Source organism: Eumetopias jubatus, unplaced genomic scaffold (genome assembly GCF_037043125.1).
Source record: "Eumetopias jubatus isolate StellerSeaLion01/CBP00866 unplaced genomic scaffold, mEumJub1_p1.0 scaffold_12, whole genome shotgun sequence".
In the NCBI taxonomy this organism is placed as follows: Eukaryota; Metazoa; Chordata; class Mammalia; order Carnivora; family Otariidae; genus Eumetopias; species Eumetopias jubatus.
Window position 1 is genome coordinate 106,095,980 of NW_028274818.1, and position 13,169 is coordinate 106,109,148.

The 13,169-nt window shown below is 41.3% G+C and overlaps 1 protein-coding gene across 2 annotated transcripts in view; it reads right to left on the reverse strand.

Annotated features, from left to right (window-relative positions):
• The window catches only part of LMTK2 (lemur tail kinase 2), an 89,712-nt gene that overhangs the window by 43,409 nt on the left and 33,134 nt on the right, over positions 1 to 13,169 (reverse strand). For both annotated transcript variants that reach the window (XM_088016713.1, XM_028088416.2), the window contains exons 4-6: positions 5,308 to 5,381; positions 761 to 879; positions 495 to 582 (exon numbers count right to left, since the gene is read on the reverse strand). In XM_088016713.1, coding sequence (XP_087872839.1) covers positions 495 to 582; positions 761 to 879; positions 5,308 to 5,381 — 281 coding nt within the window. The remainder of the gene's footprint in view (positions 1 to 494; positions 583 to 760; positions 880 to 5,307; positions 5,382 to 13,169) is intronic.

Below are 13,169 nucleotides of genomic sequence, written 5' to 3' on the forward strand. Positions count from 1 at the left end.
CCAACTGAGCCACCCACACGCCCAATAAATAAAATCTTTTAAAAAAATAAAAAATAAAATAAAAACCTGACAGGTCATGGGTACTCTTATAATATCACCTCAATGGGGAAAAGTGTTTCGAACTGCCTAGCTGAAGTCAAGACCTCAAGCTCAGGAAGGGTGATCCTAAATCCACACTCTGGCTCTGCCATATACTTGATAAACAACATTTTCTTCATCTCCATGAACCTCACTTTAATCACATATATATAAAGTGTGGACAAATATGATTAAATGTAATGCATGCAAACAGCTTAATATAGAGGTGGAATATAAAACAACACTTAAGTGTCGGTTAATAGCATTTTCAAAGGTAATGACTTAGAACATCGTAAAGTTTTTAAAATTGGGGGACAGAAGTGAAAGTAGTCCCTCATCCAGCATTTCTATGTGTCAAAAACACTTGGATGTAACCTTTCTAAATGCTTGACCTTGAATTTCCACTAAAAACTTACCAAGTCACAGAACTCAAACACCAGAAGATAGGGAATTGCTTCTACACATTGTCCAACACACTGAAGAATATTTGGATGCTGAAGAATACTAAAAAATAAAAGTCATAGTGTTGTTCATCAAGGCGCATGCTAGTAGAACTGTTCAAACAGTAAATCAAATTTTAACACTCATGATTGAAATATGATAAATAGCAAAGCCATTTTAAACACCTGATCTTCATTAGACTACAGGCTATGTTTACAGACACATATTAAGGTTTACTTACTAGTAAGGTTCTCCGTTTTTCAAAAAAGTATCTTGTTCCTTTGGGCTTGCACTTGCTTTTAATTCCTTCACTATTACTCTTGCTACGCTAGTGCCCGTGTAAATCTCTCCCAGGAGGACCTAAAACCAAAGAACAGTTTTTTACTTCACTTCCAACAAAATGGTAAAGAAGTATGTCTCATTATCAGGAAGCGGAGTATGGGAAAATAAATTAAGCAACAATCAGGTCTTCTACTATGAAAACACCACCTCAGAAAAAGCTTGAAAAATGAAACCATTTTCCTTCAGTATTAAACTGTTCGTTGGATACTGAAGCTTTCATATATGTATCTGTATTTTTTTTTATTTATTATAAAATTGTACCATACTTTCCCGGATATTACCAGTGACATCACAGAAGAGTAATTTATAAGTTCAGTTCAAACATAACTCAAATGTTTCTCAAAACACTTCAACTGGGTTTTGTTATTTTTGTCTCCTTCACATATGAGAAAGTAAACTGACACCCAGGCAATAGGCAATGCACAAATACACTATCATTGCATCATAACTTTAAAAATCTAAGGCATTCCAATTATTCCAGACCTTTATCTTGTACTAAAACTTCAGTCAAAACACAAGGAAAAAATATGCCACTGAAATGAACAGAATACAAAATGAATGAAAATAACGGGGCGCCTGGATGGCTCAGTTAGTTGGGCAACTGACTCTTGATTTCGGCCCAGTTCACGACCTCAGAGTGGTGGGGTCCAGCCCTGCATAGGGCTCTGCACTCAGCACAGAGTGTGCTTGGGATTCCCTCCCTCTCCCTCTGCCCCTCCCCCGGCTCGTGCTCTCTCGCTCTCTCTCTCTCTCTCTCTTGAATAGATGAATCTTTTAAAAAAAATGAATGAAAATAAGAGCACACTACAAGTGAAACACCAAATATAAATACTGGACAATACGAAGGCATTCCAAAACATAGTATTTAAGATGAAAATAATGAAGTAAAATTTTTTATTTAAATCAAGAATGATCTAAACTAAAAGCCCTTCTTTTTAAAATAGTTTTTTATTTTATTTAATTTTTACTTATTTATTTATTTTAGATTTTATTTATTTGACAGAGCGAGACACAGTGAGAGAGGGAACACAAGCAGGGGGAGTGGGAGAGGGAGAAGCAGGCTTCCCGCGGAGCAGGGAGCCCGACGCGGGGCTCGATCCCAGGACCCTGGGATCATGACCTGAGCCGAAGGCAGATGCTTAACGACTGAGCCACCCAGGCGCCCCTAAAATAGTTTTTAATATTTTTATCAAGTAGATTAATTTAATGCCCTGGAAATAGAGAGTAAGACCTTGAACAGAATATAATGTGTTTATTAAGAACATAAAGGCAGAACAATAAACAGAACAAGGAATTCTGATAATTAACCAAGTCATATACTCTGGTTTCAAATAACCAGCCTGGATATCTATCATAAGCCTAACACTCATAAAATAGCAATTCCAAAAAAGGTTAGAATAATCTCGCTGTCTCTCTCTCTCTCTGCCATCATTCTTGATCTTCAATGTCTGCAAGATAATTCATCATTCAACACCTTGACCTCTCAGGTTTTTACCTCATTTCCAATAATCTTTTCTCTGCCCCCATCTTGGCAAAATCTCCTGTGGGTCCAGACCTAGTTAATAACTGGATTATGTCCCACACTTCAAATTCTGATTTCTCCTTTCTCCTCTGTCCTTTAATTTCCAGCTCACTCACTTAAACAGTCTAATCCGTCCAATTTGCCCTCCAGATCCATTCATGGCACCACCATTCCACCATCCCGCCCCTACTGCAAGGCCCCTCTCCCCTCCCTGGAAGCTAAGACCCCGTCATCCTGTGCTATCACCACCCCTTACCCCTCTCACAGAGCCCTGTGGGCTTAGCCAAAGCCCAGCACTGCTTCAATTCAATTACCTGCCTATGGTAACACCAAAAGTCGACAAAACACACAACCACGATGACTGGTCTCATTTCAAATTTGAAGGTCCTCAGCATTCCCATCCTTCCACTGTGTTTCCTAGCTGACAGGGTTCCCAGAGGACTCTCTCACACCTTCTTCTCCTAGTCAAACTCCCAATGCATCTTTTAACTCCTCCCTTTCAACTGGCCTCCTATTCACTGAATAAAATAACCAGAAGTGAACTTCCTCATTTTAACACCAAATCCACCTTCACCTGTATCCACACACTGTTTTTATTCCCTTTTCAGGAGAACTCCTATGGTAAGCCCCCTTTCCTCTCTCCTTTATGATCAGTTTCTCCACTCTAATATAAAAGAGGCTAAAATAGCTGCACATCCTATCAAAAGCAACGCAACGCAAAGCAAAGCAAAACAAAACAAAACAACACCTTCCCCTGGCCTTCGGATGGTCCCCAACAGCTCATCCTCCACTTCTCTGCTCCCTTCACAGTAAGACTCCTCAACAGGGTTGTCTAAATGTGCTGTCTCCACTTTCTCCCTGTGCCCACTGCATGGGAGTACTTGACCCCTCTACAACCTTTTTTTTTTTTTAAAGATTTTATTTATTTATTTGACAGAGAGAGAGAGACATGACAGAGAGAGAGACATAACGAGAGAGGGAACACAAGCAGGGGGAGTGGGAGAGGGAGAAGCAGGCTTCCCGCCGAGCAGGGAGCCCGATGTGGGGCTCGATCCCAGGACCCTGGGATCATGACCTGAGCCGAAGGCAGATGCTTAACCAACTGAGCCACCCAGGTGCCCCCACCCCCCAACAACCTCTTATGACAATCCCATGGCCCCCACACGCTGGGCCCTACCTCTCCCATCCTCATCTTAGTTTGCCAGCAGCATTTACTACTATTCATCTTCTTGGCACTCCTGCTTTACTGACTCTCAGAACACCCCACTCTTCTGCACCCCTTCCTACTCAACTGGCTGATCACCTCAGCTTCTGTCACTGACCTGCACTGACCTCTCCTCCCCTTCTTGACGTTCACAATCTTGGTGATTCCATCTAGGCTCATACCTCTGAATACCAGCTACAGACAGAGCTCTCCCAAATGTGTATCTTTGGCCTGGAACCTCTCCCTTGAGCTCTAGATATATATTTCCAACTGCCTACTCGGTATCTCCATCTGGATGCCTAAGAGCCATCCCATCTAACCTAACCAGAAGCAAACTCCTGACTTCCTCCTCCATGCCTGCTTCTCCTTAATCTTTCCCATTTCACTTGCCAGCAATTCTATTCTTCCCACCAATCAGGCCTTAAGCAGCCATCCTTGACGCCCCCCCCCTCCTCCAGACTCCATTTCTGATCGATCCCCAGTCCCGCATGCTCTTATTTGAAAATGCACGTTGGCTCACACTTCTCACCGCTCCATGCTATCATCCAGGTCCAAGCCTGCCTGCATCTCTCCCAGAGTGACTACAGCAGCCTTCTGACCAATTTTCCCGCTTTCCGCTTGGTATTCCACAACGTAACTGCCCAAGTGATCCTGTTACCAGTAAGCCAGATTACAGCACTCCTCTCTCAGATGCTGGAGTCCTTTCCCAGCTCACTCTGAGTAAAAGTCTCTAAATGCATATACTCTATCTCATATCACCTGGCTCCCCCACACCTCTCTGAGCCCGTCTCCCACTCCTGATTGTTTGCTGTCTGATCACCTGCCACCACACCCCGCCAACACCCCGCCACGGCTAGAGGTTTCAGCTTTGTCAGGGCAAGGGTTCTCTTTTGTTTGTTGCCACATTCCTAAAACCCCACACAGGCCGGGGCTTCACCTACCTTCCTCCACACTGGACCCTCAGCACCAAAACCAATGCGTGATACACAACAGGTTTTGCTAAACAGCTTAGAAGATGTGGTCACTACTAAGGGTTGGCTGACGTCGAAGACTGAGCTCTGACCCACAACTCTGAACGGAAAGACAAGATGCGTAAGACAGCTCATCACTGAGCAAGTACCTCTTCTTGCCTTGACCACCCTGCTTACGATGCAATCGCCACTCAGGAACCTTTTACACAGAACAACTGCTAGTTACACCATGGAAATGGCTATGGTAATAAGATTATTCCTTCTGAACACCCCTTGGTAAAAAGATCAACAAACCACTGTTTCTATTTGCCTCTTGACAGGCTATGAGAAATAAGAGAACAGTTCTTTGCCATGGTTTCCATAATAGTAATACTACGTATCTACGGTTCTAAAGTGGTTTAAGTATTGTAATGAAGAAGAGGGGAGAAAGGGAGAAGAATTAAAAAACAATTTACCTTGAGGAGGATAAAAAGTTTCTAAAATTCCAGTCTCTCTTCCCTTCTTACTGTTCTATGCCAACAATTAGAAAAGTATCTGATATATAAATAAAAGAACTTCTTGGAAAAATGCATACACCTAGAAACACTGAAACTCACTATCCTATGTGATTTCAGGGTGTAAAGAGTAGACTCAACTGGTACCATAGCAACTAAAGAGAATGTGGAATGTCCTACAACTCTTAATTAGCTTTAAATTCTAAACATTATAACTAAGAGGGGAAAAAAAAGTAGATGTGAACAACATTTTACCTTTCCAAACCAGCCATTTCCAATTTCCTGGATGTAGTTTAGACTGTGGCGGGCAACTTGAGACTTCAAACCTTCTGTAGGAAAAAGAACATAAAAAATAAATATGGGTACTTAAGTGAAATAAAATAAATATTAAATATATAATCTAAAGAATAAACTCAAACATAAATTTAAAGCTTGTGCTAATAAAGGCAGAAATCAATTTATATACACCATCATTTTCAAACTCATGGTTTGAAAAATGGTTTCAAGTTTTATTTATTTTTTAAAGATTTTATTTATTTATTTGACAGAGAGAGAGACACAGCGAGAGAGGGAACACAAGCAGGGGGAGTGGGAGAGGGAGAAGCAGACTTCCCGCCGAGCAGGGAGCCTGATGCAGGGCTCGATCCCAGGCCCCTGGGATCATTACCTGAGCCGAAGGCAGACGCTTAACGACTGAGCCACCCAGGCGCCCCTGGTTTCAAGTTTTAAAACTGACCAATATTTTTTTGAATGGGTTTCCTACCTGATTCTTCAATACTTTACACTGTGTTTTCTCATCTAAACCCTCTCCTATAACCACTAATCACCATTTCAATGGCTTTTACTTAGTCCTTAGTTTCATGCAGGTGCAGGTGAAAAGCTTGTCAAAATCTATTGGTGTCAAATCTTATCAGAACTCTGGAAGACAAAGATTTCCAGCAACCAAATCAAACCAGGAGAAAGGCCACTGAAACAGGGTAGAATTTCTTTGTGTCTTTGAATTTATCATAGCCCCACCCCCCCAACCTCCCGTGCAGCAGCGATCTTCATGATGACACATGTTCCGTTGTGGGTCCCAGGTCCAGACAGAGCACAGTAGACCTTATTATTCCCAAAGAACTGTGTTTCCTTTTACTGGAAGTTTCCCTGAGGGACCGCCACAAGTGGCTTCCCTTGGTTTCACCAAACTCAGAACTCTATCAGGACAGAGTGTTCCTCAAGAACCGTGAAAGCCAAATGAATGAGACACTTCCACTGGGGCAAAATACAACAGTAGAGGCAAAGAGGAGACATGCTGAAAGCTTTAGCGGAAAAGCAGGGGAGTGAGATTTGGGAGGTGAACAGGGGCTCTGAAAAGCTATTGCAATATATGGAGGAACCTTGAGAGCCACCTGTATGCTCAGAGAAGGACATGCACTCACAGAAGACTTGAGAAGAACATAACTTTCACACCTCTAGCTAGGCTTCATGCCCAGCACAAGCAGGAGGTGAGGACTAAGGCAGAGCTGTAAGTAGCCTGGGTGAAGAGCATCCCAACACAGAGCTAATATGCAAAGACCCACAGAATACTTTTATTTTGTTTTTGTTTTCTTTCTTCTTCTAAGTACATATTATTCAAAATGTCCAATTTTCAACAAAAAAGTACAAAACATGCAAAGAAACAAGAAAGCATGGTCCACTCATAGGTACAAAGAAAATGTAAAAGAAAGTGTCCCTGAGAAAATACAGACAGTGGCTTTACCAGACAAGACTTTAAATCAACTGTCTTAAACACGCTCAAAGAGCAAAAGGAAATCATGGAAAAAGAACTGAAGGACACCAGGAGAATGCTGTCCTGATTAGTGGAGAAGATCAATAAAGAGATTCAAATTAGTAAAAGGAGCCAAATGCCAATTTGGAGCCAAAAAGTACAATAACTGAAACAAAAAAATTTACTAGAGGGTTTCAACCAAAGATGGGAGCAGACAGAAGCAGCCGTGACCTTGAAGAGAGTTCAAATACAATTATCCAAGCTGAGCAGAAGAAAAAAGAATGAAAAAAAAATATCAATGGGCAAAGGCTCCAAAGGGACTTGCGGGACACCACCAAAGGGACCAACATACGCATGAGAGCCCCAGAAAAAGAGGGGGAAAGAGGGCAGAAAGAATATTTGAAGATATAATGGTAAAAAATGTCCCAATTTGGAAAAAGGTATGAATCTACACATGCAAGAAGTTCAACAAATTCCAAGTAAGATAAACTCAAACACATACTCAGACACATCATAATCAGACTGTCAAAAACCAAAGATGGAGAATCTTGAAAGCACCAAAAGGGAGCCACTCCTACATATAAGGGATCTTTGATAAGATTAACAACTGATTTCTCACCAGAAACCATGGAGGCCAAAAGGCAGTGGGATGGCACAAGTGACATGCTGAAAGAAATGACCCGTCAATCAAGAATTCTATACCCGACAAAAACCATCTTCCAAAAAATGAAGGAGAAGGTAAGACATCTCCAGATAAACACAGGTTTAGGGAGATTACTGCCACTATACCTGCCCTACAATAACTGTTAAAGGGAGTCCTTCAGGATAAAGTAAAAGGACACTAAACAGTAACTGGAAGCCATATGAACAAATAAAGATCACTTGTAAAACTACACAGGTAATTATAAAAGCCAGCATCATTGTACTTTTGGTGTGTAGCTCCTCTTTTAATTTACTACATGATTGAAAAGACAAACACATGAAAAATTATAAATCTATGTTAATGGAAACACAAGATCTGAAGATGTAATTTGTGATGACATAAAAGGACTCGACTGAATTGCCGACTATTTATATGGTACTGAAGCTAAAAATTGGTATCAACTGAAACACAATTGTTATAAATTGAAGATAATTATGATCCCCAAGAAAATATCTAAAAAATATAAACAAAAGGAAATCAAAATGGCACACACACAAATCTTAATGGCTTATTTTGCAGAAATGGAAAAACTGATCCTAAAATTCATATGGGGGGGCCACCTGGGTGGCTCAGTCAGTTGGGCGTCGGTCTTTGGCTCAGGTCATGGTCCTGGGGTCCTGGGATTAAGCCCCACGCCGCGGGATCCCTGCTCAGTGGGAAGTCTACTTCTCCCTCTCCGTTGCTTGTTGCTCTCCTGCTTATGCTGTCTCTCGCTCTAATAGATAAAATCTTAAAAATAAATAAATAAATAAAATAAAAATCATATAGAATTTCAAGGGACTCTGAATAGCCAAAACATTCTTAAAAACAAAGTTGGAAGATTCATAAACTTCTCAATTCCAAAACTCACTACAAAGCTATACTAGTCAAAACACGGTGATACTGGCAATAAGGCTAGATATAGATCAGTGGGATTGAGAGTCCCAAAATAAACACAAACAAATATGGTCAACTGATTTTCAACAAGGTGCCAAGACAATTCAATGGGGGAAGAACAGTCTCTTCACAAATTGTTGCTGGGGCAACTAGCTATCCACCTGTAAAACAATGAACCTGGAACCTTACTTCACACCATATACAAATACTAATGGGTCAAAGACCCAAATTTCAAAACTAAAACTATAAAAATCATAGAAGACAACATTGGTGCAAATCTTCATGACCTTGAGTTTGACAAAAGTTTCTTAAGTATGACACTAAAAGCACAAGCAACAAAAGAAAAAAATAAATTGGACATCATCAAAATTTAAAACTTTTGTGTATCAAAGGACACTACCAAAAGAGTGAAAAGACAAACTACAGAATAGGAGAAAAACTTGCAAATCACATCATTATTGTGAAACTATTAAATAATTAAGACAATGTTGTACTGGAACAAGGAATTGACAAATTACTGAAATAGAATAGAAGGCCTACAACAGACACAACACAAATGGTGTTTTTTGTTTTTTTACTTGAGAGAGAGGGGCAGAGTGAGAAGCAGACTCCCCGCTGAGCAGGGAGCCCAACGTGGGGCTCAATCCTGGGACTCCGGGATCATGACCTGAGCCAAAGGCAGACGTTTAACTGACTGAGCCACCCAGGTGCCCCTACATATGGAACTAAAAAGCGAGAGGAAGAGAAGGACCAATCAGTGAAGAAAGCTGAGAAAAACACAGTAATCTACCAAAAAGATTCATGGATTCTTTAACACCATACTCAAAAATTAACTCAGGTTTGGGCAGAGCAAGATGGTGTTGGAGTAGGAGACCTGGATTTTGTCTGGTCTGAGGAATTCAGCCAGACAGGGATCAAACCATTCTGAACACCTACGAACTCAACAGGAGATCCAAGAAAAGAATAGCAACAACTCTCTGAACAGAAAAGCGACCACTTACTGGAAGGTAGGACGTGTGAAGTGAACCTGAGGCGATATTCGGGAGGATAGACGAAGGCGGAGGGGGCCTCGTTGGCCACTTCTGGCAAGTGATAGAGCCGCGGAGCACAAAATCGGAACGTTTAGAAGTTGGCTCCAGTGAGGGACGTGGCTCCAGTGGCTAAGCAGGGGGTGGAACTCTCGCGGGACAGTGTGGTCTCAGGACCCTCGGGGTCACAGAAAGACCGGGGGTGCCTGAGTGCGGCAGAGCCCCTGAGTATCAGAGTGGGGAAGCCGGCTGCAGAGACGGAGCCGAGGCATGGGCTCTCACCTCGGGGTTGCCATAAACTGTGACTGGAGACACAGTCGGGGCCACTGCTTCTCCAGCAGGGACCCAACAAGCGGCAGATCCGGGGAGACTCCCCTCCCTCCCCCGAGAGGGGCGGCGCGGCAGCGCACCGCAGGGATCTGCTGGTTTTGGAGACTCCACACCGAGTCGGGTGCCAGAGACAGAAACGCTCGGTCACAGGCCGTGTGAGCACGGAGTATGGCCGGAGACCGGGGAGAAGGGAGTGATTGACTGCTTTTCTCTGGGGGCGCACTGAGGAGTGGGGTCCCGAGTTCTCGGCTCCTCCGGGGCAGAGATTGGGAGGCCGCCATTTTCACTCTCGTCCTCCAAAGCTGTACCAAAAGCTTGCAGGCAACGAAAGCTCCCGAGAGCAAACCCAAGCAGGTTACTTAGCCCTGACCGGCAAGGGTGGGGCAATTCCGCCTCCGGGAAAGACATTTGGGAACCACGGCAACAGGCCCCTCCAGAAGATCAGCAAGAACAGCCAGACAAGACCAAGTTTACCGATCAATGAGAAAGGGAGAACTCCAGCGCTAGGGGAATACTGCACATATAATTCATGGCTTTTTTACCATGATTCTTTAGTCTTTCAAAGTTAATTTTTTTAACTTTTTTTTGAATTTTTCTTTTTCCCTTTTTCAACCAATATCTTATCAATCTCTTTTTTAAAAAAAATTTTTATTTTTCATTTTTAGAATCATAGTCTAGCCCTTCATAGTACTTACCCTTATTTTTGGCATATATATATGTTGTTCTCTCTTTAAAATTTTGAGATACAGTTTCTTCTAACAGATCAAAATATACCCTAAATCTCTAGCGTATGGCTTTGTTCTAGTCTCCTGCCTGATCACATTCTCTCCCCCTTTTTTTCCTTTTTTTTAAATCCTCTTTCTTTTTTCAAACTTATCAATTCCTCTTATAAATTTTTTTATAATTTTCATCTTTACAGTCATATTCCATCCCTTCATCGTATCAACCCTTATTTTGTACATATATAAGTCTTTCTTCCTTCAAAATTTTGGGAGGCGCTTTCTTCTAACAGACCAAAATACACCCAAAATCTAGTCTGTGGCATTGATCTATGCACCCGCCTGATCATATTTGATCATATTCTGTTCTTTTTTTGTTTTGTTCTGCTTTTCTTTGTTTTTATCTTTTTCTTTTTCTTTTTTTTCTCTTTTTTATTTCTTTCCCTTTCTTTCCCCCTGGTTTCAGGTCTTTTCTGATTTGTTTAGAGTATATTTTCTGGGGACATTGTTACCCTGTTAGCATCTTGTTCTCTCATTTATCTATTCTCCTCTGGACAAAATGACAAGACGGAAAAAATCACCTCAACAAAAAGAACAAGAGGTAGTACCGTCTGCCAGGGACCTACTCAATACGGACATTAGTACGAGTCGGACCTAGGGTTCAGAATCATGATTTTAAAGATAATAGCTGGCCTTGAAAAAAGCATGGAAGTTATTAGAGAAACCCTTTCTGGAGAAATAAAAGAACTAAAATCCAAGTCAAAATCAAAAAGGCTATTAATGAGGTGCAATCAAAAATGGGGGCACTAACTGCCAGGATAAATGAGGCAGAAGAGAGAATCAGCGATATAGAAGACCAAATGATGGAAAATAAAGAAGCTGAGAAAAAAGAGAGATAAACAACTACTGGATCACAAGGGCAGAATTTGAGAGAGAAGCGATACCATAAGACGAAACAACATTAGAATAATTGGGATCCCAGAAGAAGAAGAAAGAGAGAGAGGGGCAGAAGGTATATTGGAGCAAATTATAATAGAGAACTTCCCTAACGTGGGGAAGGAAACGGGCATCAAAATCCAGGAGGCACAGAGAACCCCTGTGAAAATCAATAAAAATAGGTCAACACCCCGACATCTAATAGTAAAACTTGCAAGTCTCAGAGACAAAGAGAAAATCCTGAAAGCAGCTCAGGGGAAGAGATATGTAACCTATAATGGTAGAAACATTAGACTGGCAACAGACCTATCCACAGAGACCTAGCAGGCCAGAAAGGACTGGCATGATATATTCAGAGCACTAAACGAGAAAAATATGCAGCCAAGAATACTATATCCAGCTAGGTTATCACTGAAAATAGAAGGAGAGATAAAAAGCTTCCAGGACAAACAAAAACTAAAGGAATTTGCAAACACGAAACGAGCCCTACAAGAAATATTGAAAGGGGTCCTCTAAGCAAAGAGAGAGCCTAAAAGCAGCATAGACCAGAAAGGAACACAGACAATATACAGTCACAGTCACCTTACAGGAAATACAATGGCACTAAATTCATACCTTTCAATAGTTACCCTGAATGTAAATGGGCTAAATGCCCCAAAAGACACAGGCTATCAGATTGGATTAAAAAACAAGACCCATCCATATGCTGTCTGCAAGACTCATTTTAGACCCAACACTCCCAGATTGAAAGTGAGGGGGTAGAAAACCATTTACCATGCTAATGGACACCAAAAGAAAGCTGGGGTGGCAATCCTTATATCAGACAAATTAGATTTTAAACCAAAGACTGTAAAAAGAGATGAAGAAGAACACTATATCCTACTTAAAGGGTCTATCCAACAAGAAGATCTAACAATTGTAAATATCTATGCTCCAACATGGAAGCAGCCAATTATATACGGCAATTAATAACAAAAGCAAAGAAACACATTGACAACAATACAACAGTAGTGGGGGACTTTAACAGCCCCTGACTGAAATGGACAGATCATCTAAACAAAAGATCAACAAGGAAATAAAGACTTTAAATGACACAATGGACCAAATGGACTTCACAGACATATTCAGAACATTCCATCCCAAAGCAACGGAATACACGTTCTTCTCTAGTGCCCATGGAACATTCTCAAGAATAGATCACATCCTAGGTCACAAATCAGGTCTCAACCGGTACCAAAAGATTGGGATCATTCCCTGCATATTTTCAGACCACAATGCTTTGAAACTAGAACTCAATCACAAGAGGAAAGTCGGAAAGAACTCAAATACGTGGAGGCTAAAGAGCATCCTACTAAAGAATGAATGGGTCAACCAGGAAATTAAAGGAGAATTAAAAAAAATTCATGGAAACCAATGAAAGTAAAAACACAACTGTTCAAATCTTTGGGATGCAGCAAAGGCAGTCCTGAGAGGAAAGTATATAGCAATACAAGACTTTCTCAAGAAACAAGAAAGGTCTCAAATACACAACCTAACCCTACACCTAAAGGAGCTAGAGAAAGAACAGCAAATAAAGCCTAAACCCAGCAGGAGAAGAGAAATAATAAAGATCAGAGCAGAAATCAATGAAATAGAAACCAAAAGAACAGTAGAACAGATCAACAAAACTAGGAGCTGGTTCTTTGAAAGAATTAACAAGATTGATAAACCCCTGGCCAGACTGATCAAAAAGAAAAGAGAAATGACCCAAATCAAGAAAATCATAAATGAAAGAG